Raw genomic sequence first — 18,012 nt, forward strand, 5'->3', positions numbered from 1 at the left:
CACATAATTCATCCACCTATCTTCTTTGAGAACAATTTCACATGTAGTGTCACCATACAGAAAATAGAGAGGAATTGTCCAGAAACCTGCGGGGTGGGTCTGTAGTTAACATAAAGCACAAGATGTTTAAAGCTATTTGCTCTATGGCATGAAATATGCCAGTAAATACCACAGTCAAGAATGTCACAACTTTTATGAGATGTCAAGGTCATTTAATGTCATCACACCAAACACAGAAGAACAAAGAAGGAACACAAACCTCAATTGTGGGGCCGTTAAAATCATGTTGTAGTTTGTTCAGAGCAGAACAACAGCTTTTCAACTCATAATGACTGCAATTAAAAATCACTTGATCTTTTGTGAAGATTATTATTTCATTATTATTATACAAAAAGTGCAAGACTCATAAATTTCTGTTTTTCATGGTGCCAGCATCTGCAGCAATCTCATTGGCTTTAGATGAGCTAACCCTAACTTTTGGATTGCCCTACAAAACTTCATTGTCCTTGGCAATGAAGTTGTGGCACGATGGTCGCCTCACAGCAAGAAGGTTCAGGGTTCAAGTCCCGGCTCGGGTACGGGATCTTTCTGTGTGAGTTTCCATGTTCTCCCTGTGCCTGTGTGGGTTCTCTCTGGTACTCCACCTTCTTCCCACAGTCCAAAGACATCAAGAGGGGACGAGGCTGATTGATACTCTAATTGACCGTAGGTGTGAATGGTTGTCTGTCTATATGTGTTGGTCCTGTGATGGACTGGTGACCTGTCCAGGGTGAACCCCGCCTCTTGCCCCAAGGCTGCTGGGATAGGCTCCAGCCCCCCGCCCCTACGGCTCTTAACAGGATAAGTGGTAGACAATGGATGGATGTAGCACTCTTTAAAACTCCCCCTAAACCTTCTTCTGCAGTGATTCTGCACTTGTGTAGGTCTGGATCTGGCACTATTGCATGTCACTTGTTTAACAGCAGGTGCTATTTTACCTTGCAGACCGCAAAGGAATCATGCAGATTACCTGCAACATAGAACAGAGTGTCATCAATATAAGGGAAGAGCTTGAAGTTAAAGGCTACAGCTCCTGTTACTCAGAGGGCATATTCAAATAGAAAGAAGTAGGTAGTGGGCTAAGTACAATTCATGTAAGAATGCTAAAACTGTACAACAGTTAAACAGTTAGCTACTACTCCAACTGAATCCACTCAGTGTTCAGTATAATCTTTAACCTTCACCAGGCGGAATGAACTGCATTGTAATGCTTGGCTCCAATGTCTTATGGCTAACTTGCATCTGTATTTCTGCAACTACCATGTTCGAACAATTCTCCCACACAGCACTGGATCAGTTCTATAAAGCTGTCTTGTCAAAACGTAACAATTATGAATATACACTATTACATGTTTTGGTGGGAAGTTTTTAATCAATGCTGTTAAAGCATTGAGCCTCTTGCAAGCTGCTTGATGCTTGACAGAAGACCAACCTGTCAATCAGATGCTTCCAGTGAATGTGGTGTATCACTGTATTACGTGCACGCATCAGTATTAATGGAGGAGCTGTACAAGTGCAAGTGATTTTTGAAAAATCTTCGATTCATCTTTTAAAATAAGAAGGTTCACATGAGAGTCATGAGGTCAGGCGCCGTCGGGGGGATTAGTTACAGATGAGAACGTATGAGACTTAGCAGAGGATGAGTGTTGGGAAGGAGGATGTGATGTAAGTATATAATTAAGCCAGAGATGAGTACGTGACAGATGTGATGTGGAAATATTTTTTTAAATTGTGAGTCAAGTGTTTATCTAATTAAAAAAACAACAACACCTTTTTCAATTTTTGAAAAAAAAAATTTCTGTCATTCCAAAACTATGAAAAGTGTCGATTTTAAAGATTTACTTAATGCTCAACACGTTTCGTTTTTTTCATCTTATTATTTGTAACATTTCACTCCAAATTCTCAAAAAGAAATTCCAATCCATGTAACCTGACATACAGTAAAATTCTACAATGTCTCACAACAACAAGAATAACTTTGGTGCCAACATTGTGGATCTGCAGGAAATCACGTACAGGCCTTTCTTCCCTCGCCAGTGTAATCAGGGATAACTCACAGTCTATTTAATCTGCTCTGCACCATTCAAGGCCCACTGAATGACTTATCCTCTCCATTCAGCAGCAAATCTCCCCTTCAGTGGCCTCAGCACAAAGAGAGAGGGATGAGTTTCCACTTTGCTGCACGAATAGTGGGGGGTAATAGGGTTTGTAAAACAACGTGTAACACGGGGTGTACGTCAGCATGCACGCTTTTATCATTCATATTCATACCTTTTATAGACTTTCAACTCGGGCACTAGTGACGCAATTTCTGCTACTCATCACAGTCCTCTTTGAATTGTTGATTTATGTTTTTGGCCTTCTCTGTTTCATTTTTCTGTTGTTGTTTTGCTGTTTATTGTTGCTTTCACTTGCAGCCTGGTCATTATTTTCACCCGTGCATCGCCTGTCCTCGTCTTATCTGGCTGTTTCCTTTGTATTGTCAGCCAATCAGCACACAGCCAGCCTTTGTACGCCCATTCTTGCTAAATAATTTGCCCTGTTTTTAGCAGAACCTCTAACTGTTAAGTACTTACGGCTGGATCAAACTACACAAATTCAGCTACATTTTGATTCAATTGCGCTGCCGCTGACTACTGATGCAGATATGGATGCTACTCAACCCCTACTTGATAAGACTAGCGTTTTCTGCGTTTTGTTTTTTTTTCGTTGTTGTTGGTGCGGTTTTACATTTTCCATGAAGTTTGACATCCTGACCAACATCAATGACTTGTATCATGATCCTGACTCATAGGATAACATAATTCTCAAAATCTTTTGGGACCCTCTGTTACATACAGCAAAGCTAGTGCAGCTAACCACGTAAGGTAATTTAGCTTGGCTAATTGGGCAAATTTTCTCGACATGTTATCACATTTGCAAATCAAGTTCTATTTGAAGGCTAGACAGCTCATGTTGTTTTCTTTGAGACAAACAGGGGCAGGTCCACAGTTGTTTGTTTGTTTTTTGCTTTTTGCTTTTTGCTTGTCCAAGCACATGCGTATTAGCGTCCCACATAGCACTCCTGCTGTAGCCACGATTGAGACTTGTGGACTGGCATCCTCAACATCCTATGAACTTGCGCACAGCTGTAGATGATGTCATGACGAGAGCATGAGGATTCATCCCTTTCGCTCGTGTTGCCAGTCTTTCAGCCTAGAGAGAGGAAAAGAATTTACAATGTTTTAAAGTCTGGCTTGAAATTGTGGCACTGGACAGATTAAAAAAAGAAGAAGAAGAAGCAAATACTGAAATATAAATTGAAGAGCCTGAAAATATGAATAATTTGAGAGCTCAATATGATCATCCATCCATCCATTTTCTATACCACTGGAGCCTATCCCAGCTGACAATGGGTGAGAGGTGGGGTTCACCCTGGATGGGTCGCCAGTCTGTCGCAGGGCCATCAGAAGCAATGAGGGGCTCAGTATCTTGCTCATGGATACTTTGACATGGTCACTGAGGGAAATGAGGATTGAACCAGCAACCTTTAAGTTGCAAGACAGCCACTCTACCTTTGACCCATGCCCCCCCTGCCTCAATGAGATCAATCAATCAATTTTATGTTAGGATGTACAGACCCTTACTTTCAACAGTCAGCTTTATTAGCCTGTTTTTGTCTATCGTATGTGTACAGGAATGTTTATTCCTTTCATGTGGTTGGTATCAAGTGTATTCCTGTTTCATCCCATTCTGAACAAGTATATTTTGATTTCCGCACTTGGGTTGACCTGCCCCCACATCACATCAATGCTGATCTGAAGGGAATTCTGCAGAATTCTGTTTCAAAGACAAGAAAAGAAAGAAAACAAGAGAATAAGAACATCAAAACAATACCTTTCAACCATTGTATTTGAGGGTCTACTGTTTCAAACCAGTTTGGCTTGTTGACAGCAGAAAGAGTCTTCTGAGGCTTTGTACCAGTAGACTTCCACTCTGGAACTGGAAAGTTTGACATTGCTGTGCCCGTATTTGATAAAGACTCTGCACGTGTGTTTTACTGATGTCATAAACTCATAAACGTGTATTTACCGACACTGATGCAGTAAAGTCACCCTGTTATCTTTGTGGGTTGGTGACTTGAAATGTGTGTATCTTCTATCTAAATGGGTCAAAGAGTTCATGTGTGTATGTTTAGGTGCAAGTAGACATGATGACTTACAGCCCAAATGGGACACATGGGTCACATGACTGGCTAATAAGGAAGAGATAATCAGACAGAAGAGGACAAGCTGAGTCAAGACGCCACGGTCACCTGGTGAGGGTGAATCAGTCAATGAATGTTATTAATTTTTTTCATGTCCAAGTTCATGATAAAAGGCTTTTGTTTGACCGGAGTGCTTTAATCGGCTGTCGTCATTGTTGTGTGTGTGTGTGTGTGTGTGTGTGTGTGTGTGTGTGTGTGTGTGTGTGTGTGTGTGTGTGTGTGTGTGTGTGCGCGCCTACCTTTAGGCCAAGTGATTGAGAACGCACACACACAGTCCTTCGTCAGCACAGCTTTAGGTACCTATTTGTGGAGCCACTGGCTTAGTGCTGCCTGTTAACACCAAGCCTATGTACCATTCATATGCCTGACACAGCAGCTCCTCTCTCCCACAGAGATTAAACACACACACACACACACACACACACACACACACACACACACACACACTTCTTTCAACACTCGCCCATGTGCAAGTTCCTGCAGCAACACATATTCCGACAGTTATAGCTCACTCTTCTTTGCTTCTCTGTCAGATGGAAGTTAAACGACATTAAAAATGTTAAAAGCTACATACTCACCCATTAAGATGCTCGCACAGGAGGTCAAGTGGGTCAAAGTAAGCAGCAAGAGCATGTAAAGTTAAATACAAAGCAGTGTGTCAGGGATGCAGTGAATGCTCGAGCTGCGATGTGTGTGTGTGTGTGTGTGTGCGTGCGTGCGTGCATGCGTGTGTGCGTGCGTGCGTGTGTGTGTGTGTGTGTGTGTGTGTGTGTGTGTGTGTGTGTGTGTGGGGGAGAGACCCAGTGAGGCGGAGCAGCAGCAGGGAACCTGACAGCAGTCACATAGCCACTCTGCCCACAGGATGAGCCATCTGAGCCAAGAAACTCAGTCTGACTATGATTCAGAAAGAGGGAAATACCACATTTGACTGGCAAATGCAGCTAATTTGTCTCTATTTATAAGAGAGTGAGTGGAAGAGAGACAGAAAGGAGTAGAGATGACATACCGCTGCTGTGGAAAGAATCTAAAATAGCACCAATTCAGCTTTATCAAAGCCAATTTATGTCCAAATCAAAATGAATCCAATTCCATAGTGTATAAAAGTGCTATGAACTATTGACCAGTGCAGAAGCTGAGAACGGCCATACTTGTAATTCATTTTCTATGCCGTTATCTTGGGATGACAACATATTAACTCACAAACACACATTATGTTTGATGGCAGTGAAAAATCAGCACAATAATGTCTGAGATGGAATTTATAATTTCCTTTAAAATACAAATTGAGCACAAATTTTTCAAATCAGCTGTCGTATGACATTATAGCACGTTTTTCAAGAAATACCATTGTGATATTTGGGCTCAAGTAAGATTTAATTAGATTACAAAAAAAATTCCAATGCAATTTGTGGGAGAAAAGTAGCTCCATGAACATGAGTTTCCATACATTTTTGTGATTCCATCACATGAACTCACACACACACACACACACACACACACACACACACACACACACACACGATAAAACGAGTAACCCCTTCTGACTAACTTCTACAAACAGTATGATACAGACATGACTGTATCTCAGAAACCTACAAGGTATATTAAAAGCTTGTTGCTCTTAGATTCAGTCCATCCATCCATTTTCTTCCGTTTATTCCTGTTAAGGGTCGCGGGGGGGCTGGAGCCTATCCCAGCGTCTACGGGCAAGAGGCAGGGTTCACCCTGGACAGGTCGCCAGTCCATTGCAGGGCCAACACACAGAGACAGACAACATTCATACTCATGTTCATACCTACGGTCAATTTAGAGTATCAATCAGCCTAGTCCCCAATTGCATGTCTTTGGATGTTGGGAAGAAGTTGGAGTAGCAGAGAGAACCCACAAACTCCACACAGAAACATCCCGTGCCCGAGCCAGGACTTGAACCCGGAAACTTCTTGCTGTGAGGCAACAGTGCTAACCACTGCACCACCGTGCAGCCCACCTCTTGGATTCAGTATACATTGAATTTCAATATGTTCACCACAAATCTAAGGTTTAGCATGTCAAATGTTTATTAATCGTTAGTGTTCCATAGCAACCACACTGATGAGGCTGCCTGCAGACTGAAGTGTCTAAACACATCACTTGGTCATTTCACTCCTGGAGCCTGGATTTCTTAGTACCACTTCCAGACAGGAATTTTTCAAATGTAGTGACATATACACAGCCATATTTTCCTGCATCTGTGTATAATTTCAAGAAAACAATGTAAAGAAACACATTGGTTCATTACATCGTATTTTGTGATCAATCCTGCAGGAGAGAGACATGGTTGTATTCTCCAACCTGATGTAATTTCACAGCAACATCTTGGTGGGCCCACTCATGACCGGCCTAATCAGCATTTGTGTGACTCACAGCCAGTGACTCATGGATTCAGTGAATGGCTGAGATTGTGGCGCAGGAGAACTTATTGTGACCTCTTCAGATAAGTACCATAAAAGGACATGAAATAAGTCGACAGAACAATAATAAAACAGAAATCAATAGTCTACTTTCCCATCGTGAATTTATTGGTCCAGCAGATGTAAAATCAAGTACAACATACCGTCCTGTCATGCATACAGGTTTAAAGAAGGTGCCTCTCACTCTGAGTAATCATCCAAAAACTACATAAAAATAAATAATAAAAGTTTTTTGTTTTGTTTTTTACAAAAACAAATTTCAAGTATCTCAAGCAGACATGATAAAAGTTTTACCGAGACGTGAGAAGCATCTTCTTTTTTTCTCAGTAGATCACGCTTTCGCCATTCAGTCTTAACACGTTGGTACAAAAACACTTAAAATGACACACGTTCTCATTCAAGACTCCCGGGAGAGTTCCGAGTCATCCCTCATCCATTTCCAGTTACGCTGTATGTACACTAACATTTACAAAGATATTAACAGCCCACTGTTTTAAGAAAAATAGGTGCTTGTGCGTAGCTGACAGCAAAATAAAATCAAGAAAAGACTTCTCCATCAATGATTAGCAAGTTTTGTAGCATTTAAGCTATGAAAAATAAATAGCATGACAACATTCAAATGATATGTGATTAGGTGAAATGTGGCGCCTCTCCTCGAGCAATGAAGTCCAAAAAAATAACCGGAGAAGCGGCATCAGGCTTGCGAAACAAGCTCTACAGGCACTCTAAGGCAAATATCACCTGTTGCAGTGACAGAGAAACTTGAAATGAGAAAAAAAAAACACGATGACAAAAAAAAAACAAAAGTAAAAATGTATCCCCACTGTGCAAAATAATCTTATTTTTAGTGTGTTTACAGACAAACAAATTCACAAACGTCTACATCTGTGTTTCCAAAGTAGTGCTAGTTTACAAAGTAAAGTAAATACAAAAACAATAATACAAAAAAGATTAAATCTGGGTGTGAGACGTTGAGCTTTTGGTCTCTCCAAAAATAACGACCAGAAGAAACTGGTGTCCCAGAGAGCCATCTGAGCTGGGAAACTGAACAGGTGATTGAAATGACTCACAGTTTGCCTCTTCTAGTTGAAATTATACACTCAGGAGGTTAAGTTTCCCAGAAAACAGATTCATCAGTCCCAGAGAAAATATCTGGAGGATGGCATGAAAATGGAGGATTCAGCTTGGAAAATGACATCTCTTTGGACATAAATATCTCCCACGATATCAGATGAGACAGTGATGAAATTACAAGGACCATTCTGAAAACATGAAGGGACAATAAAGTGGCCACAGTGGACAGTTTCCTTTGTTGTCTTCAATGAGTTTTTGTCAGTGATTCTTCCAGGACTTGGTACCAGTTCACTGGCAGGGCTGAAGGACATCGTGGCGGCCTGATGAGCTTCTCCTCAGGTTCTGCACATACAAAAACATGCACCGTCATGTTAACACTAAGAGTCTCGACCATGGCCCACTTGACCTACACAGCACAATACATGGCAGCTACTCTTGCATAAACATACCATCTCATGTGGTGTAATCACTGAACCGGGGGTTACGTCACCTGTGTTTCTCTGATATTTTTAGAGAGCGTAAAAATTGAGTCAGCAGGTTGGTGCGGCTGAATCCCTGCGCCCACATAATCCTCAGGTGATTATGAATGAAGTGGACACCCAGCGGGTTGGTCCACATATTTAAACTGCACCCGCATAACTAGTGCTGACATGCAACTTCCTCTCATGCAGCCACTGAGGGATTTTAATGATTTAGCTAGTTGCAATATAAACAGGAAACATAGACGGATGTAGTTTCCTGTGAGAAAGCTGTGAGTGTAGACCCAACTATGTCAGAAGCTAGCTGCTCCGCTAAGACTTGTCTAAAAATTTGTTTTTGATTAAAAACCATATTTATTTAGTCTGATGCTTGTCATGTTTTTTGTACATGTTTGCTTTGTTAGAGGAACTGTCAAGCTAGCAAGCTATCTATTGCTCATGCACGTACATAGCAGAACACTAGCACATCTAGAGGAAGCTAGCGTTAGCATGTTACATTGTACACTGCATTCATGAGCCACTGGGAAATGGGAACATTCCAATTTACCACTGGGACAGAGGTTCTTAGGCTAGTTTGAGCCACAGACCATATTTCAGGCAGTTAACCAACAAACCATTTAAAAAAAAAACGCCATTGACTTTGTGACGAGGGGACCACAGGTTTTAGGACTCATTCTGCGCCTCCATATCGAGCTCTTGGGCCTTTGTGATGGTTTATACTGATGATGCCAAGAGTGTTAGTCACTTTTCTGTACTCCGATTTACTGAATGCCTGGTTTGTTGTCATCATGCAATATCTTGGATGTGGGATGCTCCCAAATAGGAACTTTCCGAATTCCCAGCTGCTTGAATGCACTCATCAACTCACTTTACTTTCAAAAGAGTTAACTGAGCTGCTGTGAGAACTAGGAAGCAACATCCAAGCCTCTGCGGTGTGTTTACCTTGGAAAGACTAAGAGCGAAACCACTTCCAGATAGTGGAGGATGGTTCGTCTTTACGCAGGACAAGACAGGCCAAAAATAAACCAAACACAAGGACAAGAACAGGATCGTCAGCGTGAATCAGCGCACTCTAGTAAGAAGCAGATTGCACTGGCAGCAACAGTGATGACGTCAGTAGATAGGAATCACTGGAATGTAAACTTGAGAGAGTTCCCTTGGATCCAGTATTTTTTTTTCTTTTCCCCCCAATGACAGGAAACAGTATAATTTCCTATGAATTTCATCTGGGACACACACTCGCGATGAAAATGTGGGATTTACATATTGGAGGGAAAAGAAATGTCAGCGGTGAACAGAACAGAGAAGCAGCAGGAGCAGCAATGAGGTAAAAGTAGCTGCAGGAGTACTTACAGGCAAACTTTGCCCAGCCAGTGCTGCAAGGTGCAGAGAAGGAGGCAGCAAAAGAGAGGAGGAAATGAAACAAGTGAATTGGCATACATGCAATCTCAATGCAATCACGGCACTGTCAAAAAGGAAACACGTGGGAAAGAGCTGAAGTCCGGTGCATAAAAATACCCTAATGTGGCATGTAGTGTCACCTCCTTAGCTAGTTCCTTTAAAAGAAGTTGATTTTATTTTTTGGTGTTTCTGATTAACTCACCTGTCCGGCCAGTGCAAGAGGGAGGTGTGACGGGCTACAGAGCGCCAGTGAAGCAACAGAAGGGGGTAGTTCCTGAATGGGAGCCTCGTCCAGGTCGTCAATGCGAGGTTTCTTGATGTTTGACTCAGGGCTGGTCAAAGGAGTCACACTGTTCCTCCTGATCAGGGTGCCGGGACCCCTCTTCACCTCCTGCAAGGGGAATTATGACAAATTCAATGCTGTGGGTTTTGTAATGTCACAAAATCTCCCAGGGTAAAAATGACTTTGAACAGAGGTGGAGGATCTCCCTGTCATCTCTTTGATCTCTGACTTTGGTCTCATTTTGATCTGACTTTAATCTCGTGTCATCTAGGTACAAATTTGCTGTTTCTTTCACTCACAGCAGAGCCTACAAGCAGGTATTACCTCTGGCCTGTCTCTGTGAGTGTTCACTGCCTCCACGTTCAGAGAGATGGACTCCACTTTGCAGCCGTAGGCCACTGGGGTGAGCTTCAAAACTGTATGGAGGGGACACTTCAAGTAGGGCATCTCATCTGCAACAACAAAAGGGAGGTTGGTTGGTACAAGAGCAAACATATATTGGGTTTATAATGAATTGGCGAAAACTAAAGTGGAGGAGCTATAGGGAAGAGTAGCACCCACCTGCGCTTTTATCCAGGAAGTAGGCCAGAAGGCAGCGCATGACAGCCTGGTGGCAAATAACCAGGACGTTTTCCTGCCTCTCCAGCTCCATGATGACAGGCTCCACCCGCTGGACCAAGTCCTGGTAGGACTGCAGTCAAGAGAGCATAACTTTATCACAGTCACTTTATGTGAGCATGCAGATATCTCTGAATTAGAGAGGTTGTTTAACCGCAATTGCCAGCTAAATTAAGCTCTGTACCTCTCCAGCAGGGTAGCGATAGTAGTATTTATCTTCATCTCGCAGTGCGAACTCCTCTGGAAATTTCTCCTTCACTTCATCATACGTCATCTCCTCACACACTCCCTGAAAACAGTACATCACCTGTATAAGGCTTCAGTCCTGGTAGAATAAGAAGAGACTGATGTCGATTAAGAGAGACACTCACCGCGTCTATCTCGTTGAGAGCCTTCCACTGCTCATATGGGACGCCCAGGTGCTCAGCAGTCTGAATGCTGCGACACAGCTGGCTGGTCCAAATCTTCAGATTCTTCAGCTGCTGCTCCTTCACGAACCCGGCCAAGGCAGCAGAAAACTGCAAGTGGGCAGAACAGCAATTATCACCTGCTGCGAATGCACTCAGCATAAATTGGCGCTTGCTGATCTCTGCGGCTCCTCCCACCTGTCTGCCCCGTGGCGAGAGGCCAGCGTCGCCACCCAACCGTCCCTCCAGGTTGTCGGTGCTCTCGCCGTGCCGACACAGGTAGATGGTTCGGGACTGGACGTGGATGTTCATCAAGTAGTAGACAATCTTACTTTGGATGTGGTCCTGGATGCGGTTGACAAGGAAGCGGCGACCAACATCTATCACCTTGATGAAGGACAGATCCCTGGAGAATGGGAATACACATGGTGGGATTTCAAGTGAGCATGCTGTGGATGTAGAAGAGGTCCTCCCAAAATCACTGCGGATGATTTATTTACCTGTCGTGCTGATCAGGGTCCAGAGGTTGGTAGCTGGCTTTGTAACATTCTATTCTCCTCTGGAAATCCAACATGGCGTCAGTCTTGTTGCAGTCCCGGTAATCAGGACAAGACACCTTCACTTCCTGTAGGACAAGGAAGAGTGTCACACCCCTGATGTCAGGGAGATGTTGTCATTCATGTTGCTTCACGCAGCAGACGAGAGGAGGCCTGACGACTCACCATGATGTTTGAAGCGATGACACTGGGATCGTCACAGACAGACTCTATGAAGAATATCTAGTTGGAGAAAGGAAATGTCAGTCACAGTTGCAGCTGCACTGGATAAGATGTCATATCTCCGAAACACTCACCTTGAAACCATGCTCATTGCCAAACTGGAGGATCATTTCTCGCCTTTCCCTTGTTGTGTTCGTGGCATCAAAGACCTGAAGGACACATCAGATATTAGTTTCCGTTTCAGAAATGTCACATGTAGAAACAGGGGATGCACGATGGGGAACTCACCGCGACCTGGCCTCCCTCGTCCTGTAGGTAGGACTTGACATCCCTCAAGGCTGCTAAGGCACATTGTCTGATGAACAGACAGTTTGCTTCAGTATAAATGATGTAACTGATGGCTGTGATTGCGCGTGGGTGATGAGTAGAACTTACTGTCTTATTTTCACTGCACATTCATTATCAGGCTTGAAGAAATCGTAGGAGCTGTAGTTCTTGACCGCCTCCCTGCGGTACTCTCCCACGTTGAAGACTAAACACGCATATGGGAAAAAGCAACAAACATGAAGTCCTGGAGATGGAAACATGCTAGCGGGCTCAGAGGAACAGTGAGTCATTGATAAACAGCTGAACACTGTGTGTGTGGGTCTTTTGTACCTTTGGTGGGCATGCCGATCCAGTTGAGGTAGCGAGTGAGTTTCTTAGACATGTACGTCTTGCCTCGAGCTGGCAGGCCAACCATCACGATGACAGTGGGGGGGTTGGCGATGTGGGGGGAGCCGGCCACTGCAGAGGGAAATATGTTTTCATGGTAAATAAATAAAATGGAAGGATCTGCACAGTTAAGGACCACCGTCTGCACCACGATCTGGTGCTGCTGAGCTGAGATTCCAAATTCCAGTACAAACTCAGATTTAAGAGGTCATTTTAAATTAATACTTGAAACACAGAGAGTTGTTAATGTCCGACTGCTCTCCAACAACTCCAGCTACTCTGGAAACCCAACAACTCACTAATCCTCCGCACTCCAGCGCACCAAACTCACTCGAACCTATCCGAGTCCCCTACCTGGTTCTTGAATACTGTGTCGGGTCCCTCCCATATCAGGGCCATCCCAAGTTGACAGCATCACATGGGGACCCTCACAGTTCTGAACAACAATCGTGTCTGTTTACATGGAGCCAGGATGAACATCATTAATTAACATTTGGCTGCAACATGAGTCGACTGAAGCCAGAGCAGGTACAAACGCTGCTTGGTCACTGAGAGCTGCAAGCTGTCTGTTTTCCTGGTAAGCACATGGCCTCCATCAGGACTTTACGTGCACATCATCTGACCCACTTCTGAACGGTACAGGCCAGCCAGGGGTTTCCCATGCCAAGCCTGTAGACTGGAAAACCCATCCCATCTGAGGCACTGGGCAGGTGGTAACTGCTCCATGTAACCGAAGATGACCGTTATTAACTAAGTGATCTCACTCGGCGTCCTCCTTCATGTAACCATCGGCGGCGATCGCTGGCTAATCTTGTTTCAATAACATAAGGGAGACACAGCGAGCGGAAAAAGGGATCAAGCTCACTCAAGACACCTGACTCATCCTTCAAATCCCCCGTTCACACACTCCCGGGTCATAACATTCGTCATTGTACAGCTTTCCTCATTATACATTTATTATCTAATTCAAATCAGAAATCTATTCAGGGTTCATTCATATTTTTAAACCACACATTTTCCATGATTTTTCCCAACCTTTCGGAACAACAACCAAGCAAAAAGTCAGTTTAAATATAAAAAAACAGCAAAAATGTGTGTTCAAATTTACTAAACTAAAATTCGGACGGTTTGAGTATAACATAAACATGTGTGCACATATCAACCTGAGGGAATTTCTCACTCAGTTTTCAGGTATTGGTGGAACAAATTCCAGTTGTCTTCCCCAAAACTTTCTGGCTTTATTCATTTCTAAAAACAACTTTTCTAAGCTTGGAAATCGCCATTTCCAGGTTCCTTTACTTTTCCACGTTTTTCATCGCCATATTAGCCCTGCTCATTTTTCAACAAACTAAAATCGCTCATCAGTTATCACTGTGGATCCAGATCTGGAGCTTCACCATGTACAACTGTGGTGAAAATTTATAGTTATTTATTTCATGTTCGCATAATACGGCAGGAGACGAGGAGAACGTCGAAGTTTTACAGGAAAACCCGCCCGAGGACCCGGTTCTCCTCATCAGTATTCTCCTTCACATCCGAGACGGGACCGCAGCATCAGGGTCGTACCATGCCCACGCGCTGCTCGCTGACCAATTAGCTTCTGCGACATCACACACAGGCAGCGGGGCAAGCCAGTAACCATGGCGACTGGTACTTCGTCACGCCGGCGAGCGTGCCGATGTACAGCAGGTGCATCGATGTATCAGGGTTTAAAAAATTAGCGTCAAATATAATTATTACTATGATTTAAAGAAATATATGCGAAAAGTTAAGTGAAAACGAGTTAATTAAATAGATAAATAGATAGATAAATAAATATTAAATCCGAAAGAAGAACTCGAAAGTCCCCGCGTGGCTGAGTTACGGGAAAAGGAGTCCCGATGTCACCGAAAGGTACCAAAAGAGAAAGAAAGCCCACTTTCATAAAACTGTGTAAATATACTACAGGGATGTACACACCCTTCTGTAGGAATACAGCGGGGGAAAAATACACAAATGTGATTTAAATTTGGCTTTACCTCTCCTTGGGGCCAGCTTGTCATCCTTAGTAGGAACCCAGATCTTTTGGATCCTGTTCTGGGTCAGCTCTCTGGGCATTCCTTAGAGATGAAGCGCCGCGCAGGATACGGGAACCGAGTCACTTAAATCCCAGGTAGTACGACCAAAGAAGAGAAGGAGCCGGTAGCTCTGCGAGCAGGAGCCTTCAGGTGTAAGCAGACCACTTTGTTCCGTGTGTAGCGAGGCGCTGAGCCGGGATAATCTGCCGGTCTGCGACACACATCCGCTATTTAACCCCGCCCGGCTAGGGAGCAACGTGACTGCGGTGACGAAATACAGCACGCGCGCGCGCACACACACAAACACACACAGACACACAGGGAGTCACAGCGCCCCCTTGTGGTATTTATGATCATTTTACATGAAGCCAGTGGCGCGCCCAGGTCTTCCGTAGAAATATTTTGTGTAATTAAAAGTAAAAGTCCTTGAATTTGAATTGAATAAAAATTAAATTAAAGTATAAGTTCATAAATATTTGCAGGGTTATTTGATGAGTTCCCTTCGGTGCTGCTTTGTCTAGATCTTAAATAAATTCTGCGTAGTTTTGATGTGAATTATTATTTATAATCCTGACTGACTACTTCAAATGCACCTTCCCTCTGTCATTTTTTTTTTAATCATACGCAATGTCCATATTGTGATTTAAAATGAAAGGCATTCTTTTACCACCTCATCATCCGGTGTCGAGTATGGGAACGTGCAGGGTGGCACTCTGCTTCCTCATCTGGGGTTGTCCCGTTTAATCATGACGGACACAATGACACACAGTATAGTAATATAAACTTTAGAAAAGCCCGACTGGAGGAAGCATGCCCTCGTGAACTTAAGACTTTTACACAGAAATGTTGAGGAGAACCAGACTCCCTTGATGAATTGTATTCAAATACGCTCATCTTGATGTACACAGTCAGTTAAATCCAGTGTGTTTGAGCAAAAATGAAAGAAAAATGTAACGACGACGACGGTTTATTCGGAGAAGTTGGTTGTTTTGTATTTACTTTTATAAAATTTAAAATTTGTATTTGAAAAGCATTCGATTTAAAATCTCAATTCTTTTTTTTTTTTATAGTACAAGACTCCAGCTCAATCTCTTTCTGCTGGTTTGCCCTTCACTCACACTCACGCTCACACACACACACACACACACACACACGCGCGCCTTATTAATAACGCGATATTATTCCCAAACTCAATAAAAACAAAGATAGCCAGCATTAAAATCTTTCTGACAGCCATTAAATCTTAAAACAATAATTTATAGTGTATTTGCACTTTATGAAGCTCATAAATTCACGTTTTTTTTAGTATTTATGGGTGTTTCCAAGAGCTTTTAAGTAAATATTTATTAATTTAGCAACTGACTTGCATACTTCTGTGTCTCTGGGTGTCTTATGTGTTAAAGGGCTTTGAGTCTGGCTGTACTGTAAAAAAAAAAAAAAATTTCAATCGTCTTAAATTAAGCAACTGTTGCTGGTTTTACTGACTGTGTGCTAAAATGCCTTTCTTGCCTCAGCTTGAAAACTCTTCTTGAACTCTTAACAACCTTTTATAAAGAACAAAGTCTTTACGTCACCGTGTTTTCCTGTTAACATTTAGGAGTGTTTTAATCAGAGGTACTAACTGAACGTGTGACAATGACACCGATACAGCCATTTTATTTATAGGTTGAACATCCTGCTAAGTTCCAGCAGTTATTTTCAAGTAGCTACAACTGCTGTAACCAGAAACTTGAACTTGTGAGAGCGAGGTCAGGTTATGATCTATCCACCTGGAGGATTCAGACGTGCTGTAGTCCGAATCAAAAACACACAAAACTGCAGGTTGCGAAACCAAATGTCTATCTGTTCTTTGTCCCGATTGTAAAACACTTTTTAAACTTTGCCTTAGAAAGAAAGAAAGAAAAAAAAAAAAACAGGTCCTGATTGATAAAATTTAGTGGGACACAGATGCAGTTTCTGTTTTCAAAGTTTAAGAGTTTAACCTTTCCTAAACTTACAGTGACTTCAGACACTACAAAATGATGGAAGATGAAACTAACATTGTTAAAATTGAACATAAACTGGCAAAATATGTCTTACCTTTTATTTTTTCAATTAAAAATTAAACGGACTTCGACATTTTTCAGGACAAAAACACGAAACCGGCCCCTGGTTTATAAGTGAAGTTAAGAATCCAATGGGACCCGATTGGAATCTCTTAAAAGTCATCTAAGATTAATAATTGTCCCATTTTATACCTTCGAAATGGACCACAGCACACAGAAAACACCGCAAGTATTATTTTTCAGTATCAAATTCAAAGTGCTATTCAGAACTTTAACAATATTTACTTCCTGCCCATAAATTTCAGTTTATTTTGCCAGAGCAGGCATGAGGGAAATACTGACGGATAGAAACAAGAAAGAAGTCGATATATTAGGACCTTTTTCGATCAAATACCATATTTGATACTTAAAGAAATAAAGGATGGATTGGAAAAAAATGGTCTTAGGCACAAAAAACAGATATGAGGTCACTGCATTACTTTAAAAAAAGTAATTCTTTATTAATTTTAAGTAGTTTTGTGTTTTTTGCACATGGCTGAAATAGGCCAACGTATCCAGGTCAACCTTGACACCCATACAAACCTCCAGGGACCCTCAGAAAACTTAAAGCCCCAAGTATCATGACCCTTTGACCTCATCTCATTTCACACCGGCTGGTATGTAGGTCAGAGATTAATAGGTTGTCCTGCCATCAGCTATCGTTCAAGGTGCTGCACATGTTCAGAGTATGCTTCCAGTGTCAGTGTCATGCCTGGGTGCTCCATACACACATGCACACTCCCGGTTGTAGCCAAAACAGTTGTTGACCCAACTCATTTGAAATTCAATGCCTGTAATATTTTTTTTTTCCAGGAGTCTTGAACGTAAACGTGCAGCGGCTGAACAGGCAGAAAAGGGAGTCATTACGTTTTTTCTTTGTAGTTTTTAGTATTTCAAATTAAAAGCATCTCTTCCCTTTCAGTCTGACACATTAAATATACTCCTCCGAGAAAACGCTAATGTCCTCAAATGAGGTTGATTTGTCTCTCAAAGTGTACTAGCGTCCACAATTGGTCAGGCGTCTGCGTTTAACCCCCAAATTCAGCCTCTTCATGCTGATTTCCTTGACCTTTGACCTCACTAGAACAGCAACTTCAATGAAACCTCTCTTCTTGTTTCAGTTGCCTCTGATCTGAATTAAACCTGCTCCGGTGGGATCCCTCCTGACGGTACCACCAAACCCTCCAGGGTTCTCTGGCGCGCTTACATAAGTTCTGAATGAGGCTGGGGCTGCGCTCACCATCCCAGTCCCCTTTCCCAGAATCCATCAGGGCTAAATTAAGGCTGATGGACCCAGGAGATTCCATTATGTCAGACAATAGGAGGGGGAACGTGGGCTTCTTGGATAATCTAAGCTCCTCCATAACACGACGAGTGCATGTTTTAGTTAAGATTTTTAATAAAAAAAAACCCATCACAATACATAAAATATTTTGCTCCC

At 42.6% G+C, this 18,012-nt stretch overlaps 1 protein-coding gene and 1 long non-coding RNA gene across 4 annotated transcripts; both read right to left on the reverse strand.

The window, feature by feature from the left end:
* Nucleotides 1-223: 223 nt before the first annotated feature.
* Nucleotides 224-4,680, reverse strand: LOC147262298 (uncharacterized). Its single transcript, XR_015112533.1, has 3 exons — nt 4,525-4,680; nt 3,800-3,858; nt 224-3,234 (listed from the first exon to the last, which is right to left on the reverse strand). It is a non-coding gene; the product is annotated as an uncharacterized LOC147262298 (long non-coding RNA).
* A 2,123-nt stretch (nt 4,681-6,803) lies between these two features.
* Nucleotides 6,804-14,704, reverse strand: pfkfb3 (6-phosphofructo-2-kinase/fructose-2,6-biphosphatase 3). 3 transcript variants are annotated; one of them, XM_086201038.1, is made up of 16 exons: nt 14,449-14,530; nt 12,374-12,502; nt 12,152-12,248; nt 12,005-12,071; nt 11,851-11,925; nt 11,720-11,776; nt 11,498-11,622; nt 11,196-11,403; nt 10,962-11,108; nt 10,775-10,879; nt 10,534-10,663; nt 10,297-10,424; nt 9,892-10,080; nt 9,642-9,664; nt 9,231-9,281; nt 6,804-8,151 (listed from the first exon to the last, which is right to left on the reverse strand). In XM_086201038.1, exons 1-16 carry the CDS (start codon nt 14,525-14,527, stop codon nt 8,145-8,147), a joined length of 1,617 nt encoding a protein of 538 aa, XP_086057164.1. In that variant the 5' UTR covers nt 14,528-14,530; the 3' UTR covers nt 6,804-8,144. The 3 variants fall into 3 exon arrangements, with proteins under 3 accessions (XP_086057164.1, XP_086057163.1, XP_086057162.1); XM_086201037.1 differs by lacking the exon at nt 9,231-9,281 and having other exon boundaries at nt 6,805-8,151; nt 14,449-14,704; XM_086201036.1 differs by lacking the exons at nt 9,231-9,281; nt 9,642-9,664 and having other exon boundaries at nt 6,805-8,151; nt 14,449-14,704.
* Between the last annotated feature and the right edge of the window lie 3,308 nt (nt 14,705-18,012).

Source organism: Aulostomus chinensis, chromosome 4 (genome assembly GCF_037954235.1).
Source record: "Aulostomus chinensis isolate RoL2024-O1b breed Wild chromosome 4, RoL_Achi_v1.0, whole genome shotgun sequence".
In the NCBI taxonomy this organism is placed as follows: Eukaryota; Metazoa; Chordata; class Actinopteri; order Syngnathiformes; family Aulostomidae; genus Aulostomus; species Aulostomus chinensis.